Below are 25,065 nucleotides of genomic sequence, written 5' to 3' on the forward strand. Positions count from 1 at the left end.
GTTAAGCAATCATTAAAGGCAGGTTTTAATGTTTCTGTTTTAAAAGGTTATAAGAAAAAAATATTTACATAATTAAATTTGCTACTTTAAATTATCTTGCCCTTTCCTCAGTGGCAGTGATCACTGTCAACCCCACAACATTGCATATTACAACATAATAAGCAGAGAGGAGGTTAGTAAAAAGAGCCCATGTTTTGTTTTTTAACCCATTACAAAATTATAACATCCTAAAGAGAGTTAAAAACAATTTCATTTACAGAAAAAAATAAAAAGGTGTCCCCACAGGTATAAAGAAATCCTTTCAGTAAAGACAACACACTTTTCAAAATATAGTTACAAAATTTTGGCATAGGTTCCTGCCAAGAAACTGTATGAAGAGGATGTGTAAGATGGGTAGAAAAAAGAAGAATGGGGCACTGCAGTTTGTCACAGGATTAAGCTAAATGTTCAGAATTCTCTTTATACAGAAATACAGAAAGATATTCTACAGAGCCAGATAGTAAAGAGCAATTCCTAATAGCTGGTCACAGTGCACTGAATTCCTTTTTTTTTTCTTAGCAGTTGCTTGAGAGATACATTAGGTAATAGCACTGCCATGCTGCTGGATAGTACCAGAATTATTAAATTCATCAGTACAGCAATTTTAAAGTTAAGAAAACTGCTAATAAAGATCCTAATTAACAAAAAGAGTTTTACCAGGAACAAACAAAGTCAAGTTACACTGATGCCATAGGTATTATCTCTGTGCTTTAAAATCCTTTTAGTATTCCTAGATTCATTCCACTGAGAAAAAATTAATCAAGATAAATCAAATACATACAGAAACACACTCACTCAAATGGCACTCATTGCTTTTTGTACAATTAAGCTTTAGTGAAAATATACATCTTAAAACAAATGAAGTACAAATGTACAAAAATCCTTGAACTCAGATAAAAAATATATATAATACAATTTGCTACAGAGATATAAAACATTTAACGTTTGCTCATCCTTTCTGATGAGAGTAAAATGATTTAAAGTCTAGAGGACTCCTGCTCATCATCACTGCAATCAGATTTAAAACAGACCTGCAAGAGAAGACAAACAGACAACTCAGCTGCAGAACCGACACAATTGTTTATTTATGTGTTTTATGGGCAAGGGAAAGGCTGGAAGGGTGGCTCTTTCTCCAGCACATTTTATTCCATACTAACTAAATGCTTTAAGAAAAATCAAAGGAAGCCACAATCCAACCCCAAATCTCAAGTCATTAAAGTTTCATTTAACCTTAAGTTCTTTCCTCCTTTTAACTTCATAAGACAACTAACTGCAGTCTTATTATTTCAAAACCAACTGAAAACTCTCAAACCATATTCATTTTTTTAGGACTCTTTCTCAATACATAGAAACATATTTTGGGATAGTATGAATCCTGTTGATTTGGCTGGCAAAGACTACAGTAAGACACAAGCTTTATCTTTAGCTGAGATTATTAGTACACTCAACCATCCCTCCTATTCCACCTACTGTAAGTGGGAGAAAAGTGAATTTGAAAAGGTAAACTAAAAATGATGGTACTATTATACATTCCATTAGCATTGTATCATTTTAGGAAGGTGAATTGCCAGCTGAAGACAAAAAATTTCTTCATACAATTTTAATACATGGCCCTGCTGTGGCTACTTAACGATACACTCTGAGCTATTTTAAAATTCCATTTCTGCTTGAAAGCAAAAGTAATTTCTACCAAAGTGTTCACTACTGGAATATATTCATAGTTCTCAAGGTAATTCCACTCTAAGTGCAGGCACACTGAGCAAGCAGAATCGGGTATAACATCTTCAACTGCAAACCTTTTTCTTACATCCTATAGGTAAACACAGTGCACTGTGTCTTTTAGGTGGTAAATACTGACTTCTCTGAATGTTTACTAAAGAGTAGAAGTCAGGTGTGTAAGAAAAGGCTGTGCATTATCAGCTATGTGAAGATACATTGTTGTTTTGTGAAGATACGTTGTTGTTTTGCAAAAGGCATTAAACTACTGCAGATATTTTAACATTTGTTTCATGATGCTTCTTCCCACTCATTCATTTTGAGGATATTTCTACTTATTTACTTTTTTAGTGGATATATACTTATTTTTGCTAAGTTACTTACATATGGTTTTACAGAGGGTCTCAATTACCTCTGAAGACATCTCTCCAGAAGTTTTAATTAAAAACTGGCAAAATACATAAGGAGCAAGCCCCAAATTAACCTCTTTAGTAAAGAAAGATCCGTAGCACAGCTTTTAACAGCACCCACTACCTTTCTCCCAGGCAACTAAAGGAAGGTAGAATGCTGATAGAGGAAAACCTCCTGGAGTTAGAGGGATTGCCACAGTTTCTGAAACGCAGTGGAGGGGAAACCATAACAAACCAGATTTCATTAGTTTCAGTATTCAGCAAACAACTTGTTTTTCCTATCATAAAATAATATAAACAACCTGAATGGAAGTTAAGGTCTTGCTATTAATTTTCTTATGAAAGAAAAGAAATAACCTTACCTCTCCACTAAAGAGTCTGTGAAAGAAGCCTCTCTTTGGTTTAGGAGACCTCTCTCTGTCTGGTGACACAGTACCATCGGTTTCATACGCATTGATATCTTCAAAGCATCCCGTTTCAATCATCTTTGAAACATATGAAATATAAACAAAATGTCCACACAAGCCTCTCAAACAAGTTCCATGTATTATCTATTTACTCTGGCTGGGTACTCTTTAATTCATCAGCCAAACTACAGCCCTCACAGAGCTCCACAAAGGAGGCATGAAGCCAACACGGGCTCTCCCTGTGCACTCAACAAACTGATGAGTAGCAGTGAGAGACTATCACACAGGGAAGTACTCAGGTGCTCTCTTGTTTTGGTTGCATTCTTGCCTTTCTTCTGCCTATGATGCAATAAGCAGAAGTTCTTAGAACCACAAACTGATTTTCCTTTCGTGCATTCTGCTCATGTCAGAGCAATCTAGCCTAACACATGTAATATCTCTATGCCCTGAACTGAACTTAATTAATAAACGTGACACGGGGAAAAAAATTAGGTATAATGAAGATGGGTCTCTGGAGAGAAGAAAGGGATTTTGAAATAATCTTTGTCTGTATACACAGAAAATCAAAGAAATAAACCCACAATCACTGGGTGCAGAAAGGACAGCAGGTGAATGCCAAAATGTAACCAACAGGTAGGGTCAGAAGGGGGGGAGTGGCTAATGCCCACATCTAGTTGGCATTTGTCTGTGAATGCCACTGGTACACATCTGTCACAACAGCATGGAACCAGATGAATACACCTTGTAGAAGGGAGAGAGGGTATAAAGAGGAATAGGAAGAAATGCACTCTGCTTTTAGTATAAACCATGACATTAATACAGTCATGGGAGGGCAAATGGAATTCTTAAAAGACCAAGCACAAAGATTTGGGGGAAGGTTCAGTAACATGAATTAAAATAAAAAATAAGCACAAATGTACAATGAAGTCTGCACAGTTATTCCTTGAAGAGAAGGAATTGCCATCACCAGAATTCCACAACTATTTCCAACTTTACCCAGCTATGCTGGGTCATTAAGCTGCAGTGCATTTTTTCATGACTAGATCATATTCTGAAGTTCAGAATTACAACATAGCATAGGAAATATCTATTTCTCCAAGGTTCATTTCTTCTTAGTGAAGACTTTCTATGTCAAATGACACCTTTTCAAATCTCCTTCTTAATGTAACACAAAAAAGCAAAAGGAAAACAAAAGGGAATGTACTTTTTTCTCCAAATTGTTTGAGAAATTGCTCATCTTTTGTGTTCAAGCTTTAAATAAAACCAATCATACTGGGAAAGAAACTATGCCTCTAGAATTCAAGACAATACTAATTTCAACTAACACCTTATAATAGGGGGAAGGCAGTCATAACAACAACTGTGATTTTAAAGATTTGTTACTGAGTGCTCTTGCTGAAATGGTAAAGAGGATTTGAACTGCATGAAGAGGTAGTAAAATTCTAGTATTCTATGCAGAATACTCGAATAGTCATTCACTAGGCACATGAAAAAGCTCTAAGAGAAAAGTCTGACTCAACTGATATTCGGTTGTTTGTTTTGAAACCTTGGAAAAGGTGAGTCTGCAATTCTGTATTACTGTGTCAGTTGAATCCTCTATTGATACACAGGTACCATATACAAAAAACTTGCACTGTGCCTATTTGCTTTTGAACACTTGGAATAGCATTCCATCTCTCTCCTGTGAACAGCAATACTGAACAACATGTGATAGAAGAACAAGGAAAAGGTGGTCCTGCTGAAGTTAAATACTGTTCTGAACACTGTATCTATGATGACATGATGTCAGATTCTATTTATGAAAATTTACCATAGATCTCAATTTTTAGCAAGCTGCTTATGTTTTGGGAAAAACTTTCTTTCTGAAGTCTTTAAGCAAGGAAGTCTACAGCAGAAACTTCTTTACAGCTTAGAGAGAAAGTCAATACTAATTATATCCTTTATTAAATCCTCTGTATTGCTGTACTAAGGAAAATAATCTTTTAAGAAATATACATTACCTCATTTTGCCAAGGGATGGAGACACAACCCGTAACAAACTTGGAATAGAAGTCATCATCTGTAGTATCCAGGTTCACTCCTTTTACTGTTGAGAACTGCTCTATGTCCAGGACATCTTTACAATATACAGCACGTGGCTGCAGTACAAGACAAGATTGATTCATTAAAGTTTTGGGGTTGGGTATTTTCTAGTTGGTTTTTGTTTCTCTATATGAGCAAAAAGGGAGTAAAATACCTGCAATTTTATATTTCACAGTGCTGATCACCAAATTACACTATGCTACAAAACAGAAATATGAAAACTTAAAAGAATTTCATGACAAGGCACCTGAACAATTTCATCCATCGAGCAAGTAACAGAAAGGAAGTATCAAAACCTTCCCTGGATTTCTTAATGGTTGTCATAGTTCACTCATCTTCTGTCACCCTCCTTTCAACTCCAGAGTATTTTCTTCAAACATATTTCTCATTTGTTCTGCATCTGAGCTATGGAAGTGGACTTCTAAGGACTAAGAAATCAGCTGCAAAGCTCCCTAGAGAAATGCCACTATTGTAAATAACTTTGTGATCTCAGATGAAACCATACAAAAAAATTAGCTCTTAATAGCTACAATGGCATTCTCCTGCCAATTTAACTAATTGTAAAGGTTTCTCTGGGATCATATGATTGCTGACATAGAATTATGACAGTTCTTGCCTTTTTAGATACTAATCAAATCTGTCTCACCTACTTACATCTGGCAAGAATGGAGGTTCTAACATGTTTGCTTCCAGCCTCTTGAAGTTAATGTTCCTGAAAATAGGATGTTGCTTTACAACAGCAGCTCCATCTTCAGTGCAACCCAGTCGCTCCCCTGGATTTTTAGCAAGCAACTGCAAAGACATGGGGAAAAAAAGCTGATACATGATATAACCCCACAATTAAAAAAATTCTACATACAATGTCTTTCAATAAGTTTATTTTGCTACTTGGTCTTTTATTAGATAAAATTTATCAAGTATCAAAACAAACTGGAAATCCAAATGACAACATTCTGGGAACAAATATATTTTCAGTAGAAAAAAGAATCCCTGAAAGTAGACCATTTGAAGATTATACCCAAAGTTATATGAGAATATTTTAATTGATGCTATGCTGAATAGATTTTACAGTAGAGACGCTGCAGTAGACTTTCAGGAAATACAGAGTAACTTTTTTCCAATGGGCTTAAGTAATGCACAGATTTTGCATAAACTAGTGCAGAAAGCTTTCTGTATAAATTTAAGATCAGGCAAGACAGAAAAAAAGCTCTTGTTTTGTAGACACTCTTTTAGGTGAGCAAACTAGTGTACTACTCTGCCACTTCTTCCCTTGTTGTATCCAAGCTGAGCTGTTGTACTCCATCTATAATTACATGTGGTCCTAACAGCACTGGACCATTTCAATCATGTGATAAAAAAATCAATTTATGCAGCTTTCCCTTCTGAATGAAGACATTAAAACACTGTAGTTGATCTCTTTAAAAGGATTAGAAATTTAATTTTCAAACCTCTACATCTCTTCACCCACCATCCTGCAGATGGATTTTGCCTCCTCTGAGAACTTGTCTGAATATGTTTCCTGGTCTTCCTTTACTCTCCGGTCAATCTCATCCCGTTTGACCCTTTCCTTATGTTTCCTGAATGGAGACTGTCCTTCAATCATTTCATAAATCAAGCATCCAAGACCCCACCAATCCGGACTGAATGTATACTTTTCATTTTTGAGCACTTCTGGAGCTACAAAACAAAACCAAACACACATCCACGACATTTCACTTTAAATTGACTAATAAAATATTGGAAAAACTCTCAGTTACCCTTCTGGTTCTGTGTAAAGATGTTTGTGTAGCTTCTCTGCACTTTGAAGAAATGTTAATTTCTACAGTAAGGACTCTGTTTGTATCCAAGAGAACTAAAATTCTTTAATGCTTAAGTCCAGTATTGTTTAGAAACTAAGAATAAGTTTTTCCAAAGCTTGGAAAGAAATGTATTGTCACAGTAATCCACCTGCTTACCTGTGACGCTAAATCTCTTTGAATCTCAGAAAAAAATTAGGTGCTTTCTTGAAGTTCTACCTAAGTTAAGTTTTCAAGTTTATCAGTAGGCTTAAAATTGACTACTAACATCTACCACTTTCTTCTTCTCATAACGTGTCTAGTAAGTAATCCAGGCCAAATACAGTTAGTTCTCTGGACAAGCCATTCTTATATTGACGGGAGCAAATTTTCTGGTAAAATGTAACAAGCAAAGGATACTTTACATACCCATGTAACCCACGGTCCCAACTCGACCTCTGACCGTTTCTCCTTCTGGAATCTGCACAGCTAATCCAAGATCTGAAATTCTGATATGCCCTATTTATGTTAAAATAAATTATAAATAGTCAGCAAATAATACAGAGTCATCACTGAAAAAAATTCCGTACAGCACTTCATAAAAAAACCACCCCAAAACATCAAAAACATTCATATACTCATATCACTAAGTTTATTTAATTTAAGTAGAAAGGAGTGATTTTTTATTATTATTCAACTCCTCCTTAAATATGTAAAGAAAAAGAGGTATAGATCTAACTGATTTCCTGAAGATCACACACAAAAAATTTGCTGTTGAGCACTCTAATTCCTAGCTTTGGCATAGGCTGCTGCTCTAGGACAAACAGAAATAATGACTGCTCATTTCAGATTCTGTATCTATGCATCAGACACTTGTATTTTTCCATTCTGTACTCCCACCACAAAAACTTAGCTGACTTCCTAATAAAGCTTCAAAATTTACTTAACTTACTCCAAATGTGAGAAGACTGTAGCCTGTACTGAGACACCCAGTTTTCCTCTCACAGAGTACTCTAATAATGCCAAGCATGAGTACTTGGAATTGCTATTCCCACTCCCACCCCAAAACAAAAGTAGCTGAGTCAATAACCTACTTAGAATTATTTATATGTACGTGTCAGTTCAATAGTAGGATTTCCCCTTCTCATGAATCACTCCTAAGTAGATAACAGCTTCTACCTCACTTTATCAGCCAAACTTCTCAAGCTGATTACTGTCTCTATTAGTCACACATTTACACCAGTACCTACGATGTAGAAATCACGTAGTGGAAGACTGATTCCTCATGACCAGCACTGCTCAGATGGGGAACCAGTCCAAGAAGGGCAATGGGAATAAATTCACCCCACCCGCCCTCAAATTCCCATAGACAGATACCATTCTTTCTTGGACAGACTCAGGAACTGTTTCAACCACATTTAAGACACTTCAAGGTAAGACATTTTACTGTAAAAATGCATAAGGTACTTCCTTAATAAAAATATACAAGTTTAGACAGAAGAAAGGACAATTATATTTTCAATTTTAAAGGAAAATATTGCCAATCATCTATAGAAGAAAAAAAGTTCCATTGGGGAAAAAGAAAAAAACCCCACACATTTATACTACTAGTTATAATGGACAGGGATACTGTCATTTACAGAAATACCCAAATTTATGGAATGATTCAGGCTGGAAAGGACTTCAGAAGGTCTCTAGTACAACATTCTGAGCAAGCAGCCAGCCCAAAGCATGCAAGGCTTTTTAAATTCTTGTTTAGAGTGGACACTGCGTCACCTCTCTGGGCAGCCTATTCCAGTGCCCAAGTGTCTTTGTGCATACATGCTCTGGAATTCAAAAATCTCTATAGCATCAATATTAGTTAACAGCATATTAATTTCTGATTTACACATGACAGATAATCAAGAGATGGAGAGAGAGAGAGTAGAGAAAGTCAAGTGCCACTCTGTATACTGGTTGGAAATAACTCAACGCTCCGGAGCACCAAATGCTATTTTAAATACATTCAGATGCTCTTCTGTTCTCTGACATCTGATGAACTCCTTCTCAAGTGCATGATCTGAGCTCCTGAAGCGATTTTCTAATTAGTCTCCTCTGCTCCCTGGAACTGGATCAAAATATCCCTGGCAGAGAGAGAGCATTCTAATGCAGTCCTGCAAGGCTACATTTTTCCTCAAAGAAGCCGTCAGCTTTTGCAAGACACTACTGGAGAGAAAAATTAAAGAATGTATTTGATGTCTAGCAAAGCTTTAGGTCTTGGAAAGTGACTTCTCCCAAGCATCATCTTTCTTGAAATTTATCAGTCAGAACATGCTGACTTTAAAAAAAATATACTGTGTTAATGACTTCAAAAAGAGTTTTTCCTTAACTAAAATGCTCAGCAGTTACAAGAACAAACTTGTAATATTCACCCACAGCTTAGGAGAGAATTGCTGCACATGTTCTACAGTCAATTCAAAAGATTCTGGTAATGACTTGCATACAAAGTCATTAAAGAAGATTAATTTGGCTTCTGAAAAACAAAAGACTACAAACATTTCTTCATATTGTTTGTACTTTCTTGATTCTTTCCAGCCACATAAGCACTAGTGACCATGAGAACTCTTTTAGTTGAAATCTTACAACAGAAATGCTTCAGATTTCTTCTTATTGACTAAACATTCTGGTTTACTAAGTACAGTTCTGGCTCCACATCTAACAAATTGTGTTTCCATAGTTGAAGAAAAGACAAACAAAACAAATCCATGTAAAAGTTTTAGCCATCTTAAATCAAGTGAAGGAAGGAGAAAGAGGAGCAAAAGTAGCCATTTTTTAACCCTTCAAACATCATCATCATTGATCTCCAAAGTGTCAGTTTTTTCCCCTGTCTTCTAAAAAGCAAGGGAAGTTTTTTCATTGCTAGTTAAAGTTAAGATTTAACAATTAGGTTCCTTTCATCATGAGGAAATCCCTTTGATTTCTGGCACAGTATTAATTAGAGGTGTAAACCTTTATTTCAAAATTAATTTTAATTTTTACGTACCACAGTCATCAAGAAGTATATTCTCAGGCTTCAAGTCTCTACAAATCAAAAGCCAGAAATGTGAATTAAACAAAGGCAAAATTATTTGTCATCAAGTACCACAGAAGCAACATGAGATTTCTTGGTTCTGATTGAAGCAACTTTTCCACCCACATACAAAAAAGAGTTGTGAAGTTGATGGCCTGTAATACAAATAGTTTAATCAGAGAACTCCAGATCCACTTTCCCCCAATTCTCTAATCCATTTACATTAACAAAAGCAATTTGTACTCCACGGATAAGAAACTTTCTCCACACAACTCTGAATCCCGATATGAAGGAACCACCAACTTACACCCAAATTTGTGCTCACAGGTGAAAGATATTTCTCCTCAGAATATCAGCAATACAACTCCCAAATTATAAAACACAGGTGTTTGCTGCAGTTTGATGCTGACCACTTGCTATATTCCACCCCAGGGTGTCAGAGTATCAACAAAAACTCATATTCTCAAGACTAAGCACATCCATTCAAACTCCACTCCTTTAATTTGGATATGCAATTTCTAAAGGCTGGATGACTGCATCTAGCTAGGATTCTTTGCAGTCAAATTTCTAGGAGTCTCTATCACTTTTCTGTAAACATCAAGTTTCAAAAGCAACATTTTTTAGCTATTAAATGCTAGCAAAACTCAGGAAATAGTAAAAGAGCAATTAATTCAGCATTGGAGTTCTGCATCTTCTTGTGCATTTGTACTTTCAGAACAAAAGAAGAAACTCAATGGGATGTTTGGATTCCCCCACACACAAGGAAAATTTGGGGAATCATTGAAGCTGAATCAGAAGTTGTTCAGAGTTTACTTATAGGATTTATCTTCTAGCAGATTCTATTGAGAACTTATATACATACATGCATATATAGGCATGAAATATATGCATAAAATATATAATGCACGTTATTAATTATAATAATGTAGATAATCAGTTATAATGTATACTGTTAATGTATACTATATATACATATTTGTCCATCAGAAAGTATATGACTGCAATATAGTCTCTTAGATTTATTCCATCATAAATATCATAAAGCCAGAAATGGACAAGTAAAAACCAGTACTTGGCTAAAAAGTCAGTTATTATTGAAATAGATTATTAAAAACAATATGTACATATATGGGTATGCATATGACTGTGACAAGAACAGTTAATCTATACAAGCAGAAAAGACTGAATAATGTAAAAGAAGCAATTTTAACAAGAATGACTCTAGAACTGACATTCTAAATGAGAGCAAAATGCACACACATACAACTCGTTCACCAAGAAATCTATATACCTTTTTCCCTTTTGTTCTGAAATATGTGTATTCATGTTAAAGTCTCATTATCTTATTAGATTAACTGTACAAAGAAGTCAGAAAGATACTCTGTTTCTAATGCTTTTAAGTCTATTCAAACCTCATTATGTTAATAATTTGACGTTAGATACGATATTACAATATCAGAGAAATCAGGATAGATCAGAGTTTAAAAAACCCAAACAATTAAAAACTCCACATCAGTATCAAAAAAGCAGAAGAAAATTCAGCTCAAACTTTAGGTAGAAACACATCTACTTTAAAGCACAAAATATATTCTCAATTTAACTCAAGTAAACAAATTTAAAGATTTCCATCTCCAAAACGGCCGATTAAAGCCCAACCTAAAACCTAATACTTAATAGCAACATCTTCTGCTTAATAGAAGCTTATTCTGGTCTGACATGATTTTGGTTAGTCCATAGTAAAACTCATTTCCAGCCAAAATTCCATCTCTTTAATGCTATTAGTTTCTTGACCTAGCAGCACAAAGAAGTCAGCTTTTGGAAGCATTCAGCTACAAGTCCTAGTCCTGGGATGCCAGATTTGGGGTATCAGCCTTCTCCCTCTTCCCTTCCTACACCACAACAGAGGCCAAAATCTCACTTTCTGTTGGAATACACAGACACCCTGCACTGGATGACTCAGTGTCAGGGTGAGCTCAGAGTGAGAGGTGGCAATGTAATTCTATCAACAGAGGCAGCAGCTTTCCCTTATGAATCAGAGAAAGGCTGGATGACTACAAAGCTCACAAAATTAAGAGATTTATTAAAAAAGTTGAATAAAATTTTGTATTTTAATTTGGACTACACAAGCACTAGTCTATTTATGCCATAGCTAACACCAGCCTTCCTACAGAGAAAATTTCTAGAGAGAAAGCCTTCCTGGATTTCACTGCACACATACCTGCTCTGAGCAGAGGCACGAGGCAGGCAGGGAGCTGCTTGGGTTTATCCACTACAGCTTCAACAGGCCTTTGGGCCTGATCTTTACCTTCCAGGCAAATTCCGTGGCACTGTGGGTATGTATATGGGTTTGTGAGGAAAATCTAGGTGTTCAAGCAACTTATCTGATAAAACCACTACTATTCTTTAGGAGATGGATAACTCCTGCAGGAAAACTCCAGTAATTAAGTCCCTTTTGGAAAGCAGGCACATGTTCCTCACTCTGACTTATGTAAAACTGACTTAGCTCTAAGTATTACCAGGCTTTAAATGTAGCAGATGGATGAATAGCTCCACTACTGCCTCTGTCTGTCTGTTTGCTTATTTTTCTAACGTCAGCACCATATGGGAAGTCACAGATAGTTTCACAAGCTCCCACTGAACAAGCAAACTGGCTCAATTGCTGTCACAGGGCAGGGCAGGGCCCTCCTTCCAGCTCTACAGTTGTTCTTATAATCCAGTGGGAACCCCACTAATAAAATGGCTCAACTGACTCCAGGGTCCTACAGACAGTCCTAACACCACTGCTGGAAATACAATAATAATTGGGAAAAAGACACAAGAAGTACACAGAAGAAAACTGGTGTCAATGGAAAATTAGGGTATGTTTTTCCACTGTATGAGGTATTTTGCCACTGATGGTAGCAAATCCCAAATACAATACATTTATAACACATTTTAACATGACTGACCTACACTAAAACTGCCATTTTAGATGGACACACACAAAAACCCATTCTCAAGAAAATATTTTACCACAGTATGTTATAGAATTAAAGTCCACCTTAACAGGTGGACTATTTGTCTATTTGTCTAAAAAGAGTTAAAAATCTTTTAAAGCTAGAAAACAAACACAGAAAGAAATCTTGAGATATGGCAACAAGAAAAAGAACTATTTCTAATTTCAGAGGAACAGCAAAATAAGAAAAACTTTCCTTCTGTATTTTCTTGTCCTGGAGAATGTAAAATACTACCATACCATAATTTTGAAAAATAAATCATGTAATCAATGAATATGTGCTTCATTATGTTCTCCCTTTCCACAACAACATTGACTGGAGGTTGCCAGCATAACTTCTTTAGTGAGAATAAAATAATTATGACAAATTTTCCCAACCTTTTTGTTTTACTAAACATATCTAATCACTGTATTGCTGCTTAAATGTATTTCCATTAAGATGCAAGATAGAGAATTTTGATTGTGTAACACATCACTGTAATTGGTGACATTCTGAAGACTCCCAGGTATTATGATTAAATTTAAGACCTTCTTTTTCCTCTGAGTTTATAAATTCTTCAGTTTCCAACACAAGTACAGGTAACTGCCTCTCAGTTCTTCATTAATCTTCAGTATGAGCAGAAGATTAAAAATAATGCTTCTAATTAAGAGACAATTTTACCCAGAACTGGTTGTGAAACCACTTTTTTCCATGCTCATAAATTTAAGCTAATGTGATTTCTTAATAATTGGAAACTGATTATATGATAGCACCAAATAGCCATCAAGACTGCTCCAGAAGAAAGCATGACCACTCCAAGATCTGGAATCAAAGACAGAAAACACTAGGATTTGACATATGTGTTTGAAGGTCTTCTTGTAGGCAAATAGCTAAAAAGTTGGGCTTAAACAGGAGGGTTGTGGTTTGGGGGTTTTTGTTTTGTTTGGGGTTTTTTGTTGTTGTTGTTTCTTATTTTAAACAAACAGTTTTGTTTTCACTTGGGCAATGTGAAATGACCTACTTGTACCTGATCAGATCTTTCATCTGTGCTTCCCTCCTACATCTGTGCCAGAACACACCGTGTGACACTGTAAGATTGGCCAAATTCTCTAGGGAACCACATCCAATCACCAACAGAAGTCTGATTTACTCTGTGGCTTTGCTGCTTTCTGCTCTGTGTGTGTGTGTTGGTCTTCTGTACTGGGGAGGGAAAACACTAAGACTCACTATATTAAGTTAGACTTGAAATCTTCTTTGAAAGAATCGGTACTAGGTATTACAAAGTAGGAATATAAAGAAAGCATTCTTGGTCCACCATGAAGTTTGTTTTGCTTGTTCTGTAATACTGATGCATACCAGAGGTAAATGATGTATGTACAGAAAACAGCAGTAAGATCATACAATCTCAATTACAATGCAGAAAGCTTCTGATAGTTTAATTAATTCAAAAGCAATAATGTGTTTATTGGAGGAACCTGAAATAAAAACAGAAGAAGTTTTTCATATGGACTATGACTATCATTTTACCCTCATGATCATAACATGCAATGCAGCCAGGGATTTCTATAGCCTTCTGTGAACTACTTTGGATTGGGCAGGAGTACAATCCCATATTCCTAAAACTCACTCGAATTAAAAATTAATTTGCTTCGTAAATCGTAACTTATTTTCATTTTTCAAACAAACCTTGAATCAATTTTATAATATTTTAAAATGTATCAAGCATCCAGACCTAAATTAACAGTAAGAAGACAAATAAGATCAGTAATTCTGAAGGACATGCCATGAAAAGGACAAGAATTTTTTTTTGCTTCTTTTACTGTGAACTTGTTCTAGTGGAAAACAATTAATACATTCAGTGCTGAACAGACATGGAAAGGTACCAGTGACTGCAGATAATACTCACCTGTAAACAATTCTCTCCCTCTGCAAATCCTCCAGGCCACAGCACAGTTCTGCAGCATAGAAAATAGCCCTTTCTTCATCAAAGCCAGGATTTCCCATGTTATATATGTGAAACTTCAGATCCCCTCCATTCATTATGGTTAATACTAAACACAGGGCATCTTTCGTTTCGTACGTGTAGGATAAACTAACCTAAAAATGGGGCAGGGTGAGAAGAGGACCATTAGTCATTCACAGACCTCAAAACAACTCACAGCTCTTTTTTTCCAATACAATCCATATGTGAATCCCTTTTTTAAAACAAAAATAACAAAACAGGCAAGTAGAAAATCACTCCTGCAGAGTACTTGAAGACACAAAGGAATACAGACTAATTTGCCTGTATAGACAAACCCTACACCACCAGACAAAAACGTATGAAAATCTGTTTAGACACCATAGAGTTCCATCCAGAAAATAGTTACTGATGATGCCTCTCAGCTGCACATTACCTGTATTACTCTTTGTCCAGATAACATGCCCATTTACTTATTTTATCAGTACCTCAGGAATTTTGCATTGCCAAACCATCTTCCTGAACTTCTACGAGACTCAAAATTGCCCTACATTAAAGAAACTCAAGAAATTATTTAAGATCAAATGTGTAGTTTCTATCTCTAACCCTCCAAGCGACTGCATATTTCCCTGATTGAAAACTTGTCAACAGTAAAAACTCAGTACAGCTCTTTATAGTCTTTCTTCTCCCTGTATTTGGAATGTGGTGCTGATAGGCAAGGAAGAACACCAGGATTTTTTTCAGGTTTTAGGTAAAAGTTTTTAAAGTGGATTTAAACTTTTAAAGTAAACTTGTGTATTCAAAAAACCCACCCCACTTTAACACAATGTAATATATTACAAAATTTAACATATGCTGTTGAAGTTACAAATTCATTTTCAATAGAAAAGGCTCAGCTCTCTGATGATTATCTGGCAGGATCTTCAAAATTACCTACAAAGATAACCTAACTCGTACTAAGAGCAATGGAATTCAAACATATACTTAGCTTTCATTAGGTAAGCTAGCTGGGTTAAAATCAGTAGGATTTTTTTTTTTACTCAATAAATATATTTTTAAATGCAATACAAGTAAATAATGGCCCTAATTCAGTAATAGTTCCAAACTCTTCCTTTGGAAGCATAAATCAAATACTAATTAAGAAAATGAAATAAATACAGAAATCAGCTATTTGGGGGAAGGATTCCTATTTGGAGGTTTTCATTGATATGTCCAGCTATTAATGACTTTACTTGTGACACAGGCATGACAAATTATCTACCCACTCCCAACCCAGTATTACTGCAGATCTGAGATCCAGATCTTTCCTGTTGCACCAAAAAACCCCATTGAATAGCAAGTGGAAAATAACTCGTGCTCAATTCTATAAAGTTATCTCAATTTTGACTTTGATCAATTATTGATTTAGAGTATTTACATATGCTGAAAAAAATGTCATTCAAAAATAGAAGTTTCACTGTTATAGTAATTCATGGATCAATTCAGGTACTTTCTGGATTCAGTTTCAATCAATTCAAGGCCAGAAGCCTTGTGCAAAAATAACATTAGCATATTTATACAAAAGCATAATTTGCAATAGTTTAAAATATTAATGTATCTGGCCAGCAAGTTCTTAATTTTTCTTTTAGCTGGCAGTATTGTATGGGATTTTTTTTAATACATAAAGCTTATCGGAAAATACATACATACATATTTTATACATATATATTTATAAATAACTTTCACTATCCTCTGAAACAGGTACTTCAAAATCCTCTCTGATCAGCAATACAAAATTTATCAGTAAATGGATTTAAAACCAAAGTAGACTGCATTTTAAATTAACATTTAGATGACAACATTTTGATTAAAAAGTAAACATTACCTGGGGTAAACTTTACTTGCTATATCTTTGCTCATTATAAGTTATTTCACTGCTTAGTAACTAGAGCTACTAAGAGACCATAATATACATAATAGCATCAGGTTAAAGTATTAAAACTAAGATTTTCATTCCATGGAAGTTCTATTAAAAAGTTAATTGCTTCAAATCCAAGACACCTCTTTAAGCCTTAGCACACAGCAAAGCAATATAACCTGAATCAATATACAATTAAAATGTCATATTTATCTCAGACTATATAAGCAATAGAGTAACAAATGCTACAAAAATACCCAAGGATATAAAAACTCAACTATTAAACAGAGGACAAAGTTTCAGTGGCATCAGCATGCTGAAATACACTTAATGTTCTGGCTGTGAGTGAGAAAAAAAGCAGGCAGACTAAAACCAATTCAATATTGGATAAAAAAAGTCCTCTTAACAGAACTACCCAAAATAACACATAAAACATACTTATTATTGTATCGAGATTTTTCTCAACAGTCACACAATCTCTAAATCAATTAAAAAATGAGTCTTGTGCCCATAAGCTCCTGGAAGAAACCGAATGAAGTAAATAGAGACACATTTCTGAAAATAAGATCAGAAGTAGATACTTACTACAAACCTACTGTTCACTTTTTCTAGAATTCTTTTTTCATTTAGAGCCATTGATTCTCCTTTCCTCTTCTTTATTCTCTTTTTTTCTAGCTTTTTACAAGCATACATTTTTCCTGTTGCCCGTACTTGACAGGCACACACCTGAAAAAGAAGGATAGTGTGTCAGAGATGCTAGGGATTTATTTAGAGTTTTTATTTTAAAGAATTTTTACATAATTTCATTTTCTTTTCAAACTCTTTCATGCTCTCAGAAAATGACGGTCTGTAAGCATCAATACAGAGCTTTCACTCATGAAACAACTTTAAAGGGTCACAAACATTGTAACAGAATAGAAAAAGTGATCATACAGAGGGAAACCCATTTCCGTTGGGGTTGAATAATTCAGTAAAACTGTGGACCTTGTGTTAGTGAAACAACTGACTGTGATAACAGTGTGTGAATAGACAAGCAGGACAGAGGACAAATATCCACATCATAATCAAACAGGTGAAAGATTATGGTAATTTAGTAACCCTACTTCCCCTGCAATATAGGGTTCCGGTTAAAATACATAGGGGAGAAAAACTTCCATTAATTGTAAATAGAATTAATAAAATCTATAGATTTTATTTTAGGCTCATAAATATTTTATATAATTATTAAATATAAACTAAATTTTCACTGCCAAATGAAATTTCTGAATAGAAGTAACTGTTGTCAGTCAGTGGAAGTTTTCTCCAACTTTGTGCACAACCCACAATTCTGAAACTAACAGATTAAAAGAAAACAGTTTGGATTGACAACAGTTTGCCAGGTGATGTGTCAAATGTAGATTGATGGAGACAAGACTTAAACAGCCTCTCCTCTGTATTAACCTTTCTTTTTTTCTTAAGAATTGCCTCACAGAAAGACACTTCTATACTCACCTCTCCAAATCCACCTTTGCCTAGGACTCGGTAATGCCTAAATGTGTGTTTGGTTACTGGTTGCCTGATGAACAGAAAGAAACAATTACTGCAACAGGAATTACAAACTCAGTAATCCCCTCCCCATCCCGAGGTCTGTCTTGATTTTCTCCTTTCTGTTCTGTGACATATTTCTGAACAAATGGTCCCTTTGCCTCATGAAGACAGCACTGTAATAAGCTGAATTTCAAACGAAAGGGGTGCTCTGTTTAGAAACGTGGGCTCCCTCATGTGGTCACCAGATATTCCCAACAGCAGGAAGAAGAGATGGTCAGCTTGGTCCTTTGTGTTTACAGTTAGAGCCTTATGTGTTCTCATCACAGACAATTTCTCATGTCCTGCTTCTCCCTTAGCTGCAGTAGGCTGACATGCATTGCAATCACATCATGCTTACAGTGCAGCATTTAAAAGGTAAGCCATTTCTCATTTTACCTTGCTTTTTCAAAAAAGAAAGAGTTGTGGTATGCAAGAGCAGTTCAAGAGTTGAATTGTTAAGGTGCTGATGTAGTGGAAGAGGAACAGGTAACTGGAGGCAGTAGAGCTGTTAACCATTTTATGCTAAAACTCTCCCAAATGTGTCAGAGCAGGGCTATTCCATGGTAGTGGGTTTTTCTGCATTCTGTTTTAAATGAGTATTCATTGTTAATGCAGGTTTTTTCTCAGGACAACACATGGAGGTTCATTTAGTAGAGAATTTGAAGAACTTCCCTAGTTCTCTTACTGGCTTCTGCTACCAATTCAGTAAAATAAAGACATTGGGTAATTGGAATTTACAACAAAAATAATGCTCAAGCACCTTAATGTTTGAATATGTGATCACATTACCCAACAGGGCTGAACTGGAATCAATTTGTAGCAATCTCAGCCTTCTGAAAGAGTCTAGACACTTACTTAGTATTGATTTAAAAGCCCAAACTAGATTCTAAAATATATATAAATCTTACTATGTTGTAATTACTAGATCTGTCTCTGAACTGCCCTAAAAAACTGATTAGTTACCCAAGCATCCAGTGGGTTATAAAACTAGATTAATCTGCCTATTAACCACCAATGAGACAAGGTTTAAAACTAAAGGATGGGAGCATTCCCAAGTAATATTGGTATTCCATTGCACACTTGACAACCAAACATATATCTATATGATAATGAATTTCCATTTACCCAATACAAATTTACCACTTAAACACTACCAGAGAGATAGTTCCATTGGAGTACTGGTTCTCTTGCTATCCCATCAACATCATCCTTTACATCTTGTCTTCCAGATCATAATTTCTTAGACAGGCAGAGTCATTCATTAGAGCTTTACAGCATTTCTAGCATAACAAGCAGAATTTGTCTCAAAGCAAAACTAAATTATAATGCAAATATTATAAATAAACTTACTTTTCCAGCCATTTCCACTGTAAGAAACGGGAAAAATACACACTTTCTTGGTAAGCTTCAAAAGGTCTTTTGCTTAGGTATTCATGGACAATTCTAGCAGGAAAATAAACAGAAAAATAAAACCCATCTTATTCTGAAAAAAAAAAATGATGAAGCAGGAGATGCTATCAATCTACCAACATATATTCAAACCCACCCAAATACCAGCCTCTTGGCAGCTATTTTACGCAAGAATGACCTCACAAAAATGATGTCTGAAAGTATCTAAAAGGTTTCACACATTCTTTGGAGAGTGGTAAATGAAATTTTATTCTAGGATTCGTAATTGAAGTACTAAATGCCATATCCATACCTGAACACCAGGCACCTTGTCATTCCCTTAAATGAAACACACCAAGATGGAGGTGGGGAGGAAAACAATTAATTCAAACTGTGTAAAGGTATTTACCACAGAGAGGAAAGGGGATGACCTACATGAGATACTCCGCTTGAGACACGTTTCACTAGGTCTTCTCACACATCCCTTTCAATCTTTTAATCTCAGGTTGTTATAAAGCATGCTTATTTTTGTTGTCAGGGAGATGACCCAAGCAGTGACAAAACATGAAGCAATCCTTCAGACATGATCAAGCATGCCTTGAAGAACCAGAAATATGAGAAACATAAAGGCTTCAAAAGACATGTAACACTCGTAAACATGTACCATCCCTCCAAGAAAAGCCTCCCCTGCTACTACGGTGTGAAATCCCAGTCCACGACTTCAGAACAAAACCAAGTTGTATTCTTTACTGTCAACTACCACAGGAGATCCTCTAGTCAGCCATCTCAGTGGAACACAACTGTTGGCCTCACTTCAACCTGTTTTCAAGAACCTTAAACTGTGTAACATTGTTTTCAGAAACTTTTCAAGCTCCAGTTTACAACTTCACATTTTAATGAGTACCTTCATCACGGAAAGAAGTCACTCAAAAGGTAAGAATATAATAAAGAAAAATACTATTTAACTTAACAGAATCCCTGGTAGCAGATACCAGTGTGATTTTGTGCAAAAATAGCATTAAAGAAAAAGCTCAGCAAAAGTCAAACATCTAAATCACATCTGAAGGAAACCTAGCTCTCTAATGAATCTGTTCCAAATTTCTTACCTATGCTCTCATTTCAGAGACCAAATACTTCTGGGTGTAACAACTTCATCTTTCATTTTACTTAGAAACACATAAATTTCTCTTGTGATACTCAAACTTAGCACTAGGCATTTTTAACTTACCTAGTACAGTCCATAAAAAGATCCTTAGAAGGGTTCTTTTCCAGTCTTGCTTTACATTCATTTACTGTTTCCTGAGGTATTTCTGGCAAGTGTGCTGCAGACTTGACATAATAAAAAAGAAAGAAAAGCAACAATTACAGCAATTTTCTAAATCAATAGAAAAAGTTTTGTATTCAACATGAAATTAAATCTTTAATACAGGAAAAGAAAAGGAATGGTTTGGCTAACGAGAAAAATCAAGAAAGTCATATTTGAGCAAAGTTTTTATTTATTCCCTATTACAGAAAAATGTATTGAAAGCTATTCCAGCTATTGACTACTTCAGTATCTGGGGAAACAAACTTGGCAATAAGTCAAATTTCTTTTTCTTTCCATAAGTCTACCACCACAAAAACAAGTTATCTGTTTCCCTTGGCAAGATGAAAAAAAGGAGAAAGAAACATAAACACAAGTTGGGAAACTATTTCAAACCAGACCAAAGAAATGTGTGGGGGGGAGAGGTGATTTGCAAAAAACTGCATGTGACTTATGGTACTACCAAAGAAATACTCGGCAGAGATGTAGCAAATGTAGATTTTATCTGCTTTTGAGGCATCTTCAAGACCTTCTTTTGTATAAGATGACCAGAGAAGCAGAAGGAGTATCTATTCATAGAAAGCAAATGTCTAATTATATACCCACAGAAAAGCTTCAGCTGGATACCAAAAAAGAGACTCTAAAATAAACGCAAAAAATCAGCTATTAAAGATCACCATGGAAAATAAAAAACCAGAATGTTCCAGAAGAAAAGATCATTTCACTTTACAAAAACCTGCAGCAATTCTGCAAATATACAGCAAAGCAACCAAAGTCTGAAAGAAACCCAAGACTTTCTCATCTTCAGATCACAAAATTCTGAGTTAATATGTTATTAACTTTTCTTTAGGTGTTAAATGGAGAATAAATGGTAGTCATAGTAGTCTTAAAAGTAGAGATCAGTCAAGTTTTCTGCTCAAGTTGATTGAGCAGAATTTTAGAGCACACCTCTCAGAAAGATAAAAATAGGACTAATGAAGTTTGAAAGTCAATTGACTAAAAAACAAAGCAAACATTTCAATCTATTTATCTGACATTTTTCAAAACGCTTGAGAAAATATTTTGTAATATAACATATTTACCCCATTAGTGAAGTACGTCTCTAAAACTTTGAGGCCACAGTCTATACGCTTTTCATCTGAAGATACCTCATATTCTGCCTAGGGGAATGGAATTGAAAATTAAATTCTGTTCAGAGCTATTTGGCACTTAAATCTTTTACATGATGCTAGGTAAATTTTATCATCAATAACACAATACTCTTAATATAAAAGGAACTGAAGGCTCTCATTGTTTAAAATCTATTTAGATTTTTAGGCTATATAGTGAAACATATGAAGAACAGTCTTAAGGAAAAAGAAAAGCACATGGAATTTGACCTTTGGAAAACATACAAGACCTAACAATTAGTCTAAATGCAATTATAGAAACTGCATCCTAGAGGTGAAATTAGATCAATTATAATGAAATAGTATTTATGTAGTATTGTAGGACACAATGATCCAGAAGGAAAACAATAAGAGTACAATTATCAGCTTTTTTTTTCACTGTACTTGTTTTCCTTTGCGTATTCTTAGCTGTAGCCTTGGTAAAAACCACCTTTCTACAAGGTTAACTGGAAATAAGTGAGATCTAAACCAAACCCTACTTCATTCTTTGAAAAACTGAGTAGATACAAAATTTGTCAGGTTTTGACTTAGTAATATCCGATACTGAGATGTAGAAAAACAGCCTTGTGCAATACAGTGCATTTTGCAGATAAACAACTGGCAGCTGAACAGAGGTAGCTACTTATGGAAAAAAAAAAGCTACCAACAAACCATCACACAGTTACTGAAAGTGAAAAACTCCAAGGACTACTTACTACTCATAATTTTAAGGAATAATCTAGAAGCAAACATCAGAAGTTTCAAAGACAACACAAAATCTGGGGAAAGATGAGTTAGAACAGAGCAATCTCAAACAGCAACCTGTATTAGGTTCATAACCTGTGCCAACTCAATCAAAGCTTATTTCACATTTCAGAATGTAAATGCACATACCTAGGAACAAAGAATATATGGCAGACTTCCAGAATGGAGGACTGTATCATACAAAACAGTTGGGCATATTAGGACAACAACCATCAGGAACCTCACAGGAAGTTCCAAGTGATTGATCTAATCAGAAGTTATTTACCTTTATTAAGAAAACTAGAACACTGAAAAATGACACTTCAAGAACCAAACATACACACACACACACACACTACTGGGAATAACAGAATCCCTGATTCTGCAATTAATCACAACTAACCCACACTGACTCACTACTAAGTCATCAACATCTTTTTCTGCTGAGACATTATGGTATCACCCACTTCAGCCCAGTACTCAAATCCACTAAGAGTTGCAAGCCATTGTTTTTGCTACTTCCATTCCACTACAAAAAGTCTAATGGTAAGGAATTCTGGAACTACCAAACAACCTGAGCAGGCCAGAAAAGTTCATCAACCAAAAGTTCAGCAGTGCACTTAGCACCTTTAACATTTTCAATTATGCAAAAGAGGTCACTAATTCAATACAAATAGTCAGGCATAATGTTTTAAGAGGATACTGTAATTTAAAAGTAAATTTGAGAGACGGCCTTTCCAATTAATCCTGTTACTCACAGAGTTGAAGAGGGAAGTTTGAGCTGTCACCCATTCCTTTTCATACTTAAGTAACCCTATCCCCAGCTAGTGAAGTGAGTCACTAGACTGGATAACTGTAATTCCTCACTTTAATTTCTTTCACTTATATTCAATTATTTCACAACTCTTCTTTCTGTAAAGCCAAGCTGACTCCAGATTTTAAGGTCACACCTTCTCAAGAGTTGGAACTTACCAGTCTTAGTAATTAGTACAGGTAGACAACATGGTATTTTACTACCTTGATTTTGGACTCCTGAAATAATCACACTGCTGAAATCACATTGCTTCATATAAGAGTCAGAAAGCCCTATTAATTAAGATGCGAGGCAGATATTGTATTTTGGGATGCACGTGTATCCAGTGATTCCCAAGCATAGTTCTTCACTGTGATTTTTCAAATGGAAGTTAAACAATACATTTTAAAAAAAGAAAAGCAAATTGTGAAACCATCCCTTACATCAAATTATTTTAGTTATGACAGTCTTCCTTAATTCACAGAAGAAGTGCTGTAATCTACATAACATTACAGGTTGTATATTTCAAAATAATTCAGTTTTTTCAGTGAGTGTAAAACAGTTATTTCTTAGAGACAATTCCACCTGAAAACTGACATCTGCAGAGCAAAGACACACCTGCCTTACAGTCATGCCTAAGGTTTTTTCTCTTTTGTGCTGCCAAAGACTCTGCTACTCCCTAGCTAAGCTTTTAAGGATTAAAAATGCTCACAGAAGTCGTAACCATTTGGGTACATCCCCAGCTGTCCGTGGTCTCCCCCCTGTGCTCTGGCTTACAGTCACTTTAGGATATGAGCTCCGCTCTTCTGGATTTCTATTCCATCCATTCTATGTCTCCAGCTGCCAAACTCATCTCTGGAATTTGGTGCTAGAACAGTTCCCAGGAGTCACAAAAATATGGTGAAATGCATCTGGGAAGGAAGCTTAATTCCATAAAGATTCACTGACAAATATAAAGCAATTGTACTGATTTGACACTCAAATTCCTTTTTAGCTGATCTAGTGACTCAGTTTATACTCCCACGAGGGGAAGATACAGTGAAGTGGGAGGCACAGCAATAATCCCATGGACTTCCTTACACCTTGCCTCTTTCAGAGCATTTTGCATTCGGATACTGTGTTTTGGGGATGCATGTAAGCTGCAGCACTACCCCATTTCTATGTTCTTTAGTCATTTGTTACCCTGAATTAAGAACAAAAATGGGTGGAATAGAAAAAAAGCTTTTGTTTTGGCAGCAATCTCAGTTTAAGCCTATATCTCATTGCTCTTGGATTAACTATAAGGGACAAAGAATAAAAAGCCCTGAGCTATTATTCTCTCCTCTTAAGGGCTGTTGTGTGCCTGCCTAATTTTCTCATTACTTTTCCCCTCCCAAAGAGGGTTTTCTCTGAGGATTTTTACAAAAATGGCTGTGGGCACACTTCCTTCCTCCCCTCATTCTTCAGCATTAGATACTAAGATGCAAATGTATCGAGACTTTTTCCCTTGGTCTCTGAAAATCTGGTTTTTCTCCTTCCATAGATGGTTCCCTGAATTTCCATCTCCATTGTATTGTTTTTAATTAACACATGCTGTCTAGCCTAGGGCTTCCATGCAAGTTGCAACATTTCCAAGCCTCTGTTTATAAGATTTTCAAGTCTGAGTGTAGTCATAATCATCCTACAGGCACTCTTTCAGGCCTAAGAAGTTAAACAGCATGTCTTCCTGAAATTCCTTCTCTCTTTCCCATCATGCCCATGTTTGTAGCTCTGACCATACCAAGATGGCAGAGATTTTATAGTAAATATTAAACATTTTTCTTAAAGTGATAG

General features: G+C 35.5%; 1 protein-coding gene across 2 annotated transcripts in view; it reads right to left on the minus strand.

Annotated features, from left to right (window-relative positions):
* Nucleotides 1-852: 852 nt before the first annotated feature.
* GRK4 (G protein-coupled receptor kinase 4) overlaps nucleotides 853-25,065 on the minus strand; it is a 36,518-nt gene continuing 12,305 nt past the window's right edge. Inside the window, exons 4-16 of one of the 2 annotated variants that reach the window (XM_051798361.1) lie at nucleotides 21,651-21,728; nucleotides 20,494-20,594; nucleotides 19,227-19,319; nucleotides 17,802-17,865; nucleotides 16,896-17,036; nucleotides 14,360-14,550; nucleotides 9,452-9,489; nucleotides 6,859-6,948; nucleotides 6,123-6,331; nucleotides 5,309-5,446; nucleotides 4,573-4,710; nucleotides 2,528-2,650; nucleotides 853-1,070 (exon numbers count right to left, since the gene is read on the minus strand). In XM_051798361.1, the coding sequence (XP_051654321.1) occupies nucleotides 1,017-1,070; nucleotides 2,528-2,650; nucleotides 4,573-4,710; nucleotides 5,309-5,446; nucleotides 6,123-6,331; nucleotides 6,859-6,948; nucleotides 9,452-9,489; nucleotides 14,360-14,550; nucleotides 16,896-17,036; nucleotides 17,802-17,865; nucleotides 19,227-19,319; nucleotides 20,494-20,594; nucleotides 21,651-21,728 (1,458 nt within the window). In that variant the 3' untranslated portion in view covers nucleotides 853-1,016. Of the gene's footprint in view, nucleotides 1,071-2,527; nucleotides 2,651-4,572; nucleotides 4,711-5,300; nucleotides 5,447-6,122; nucleotides 6,332-6,858; nucleotides 6,949-9,451; nucleotides 9,490-14,359; nucleotides 14,551-16,895; nucleotides 17,037-17,801; nucleotides 17,866-19,226; nucleotides 19,320-20,493; nucleotides 20,595-21,650; nucleotides 21,729-25,065 lie in introns of those variants that run through there. The other variant, XR_007906455.1, reaches the window with a different exon arrangement.

The sequence above is a fragment of the Manacus candei genome, unplaced genomic scaffold (genome assembly GCF_025592945.1).
Source record: "Manacus candei isolate 608988 ecotype Guabito, Panama unplaced genomic scaffold, ASM2559294v1 h1tg000048l, whole genome shotgun sequence".
Classification (NCBI taxonomy): Eukaryota; Metazoa; Chordata; class Aves; order Passeriformes; family Pipridae; genus Manacus; species Manacus candei.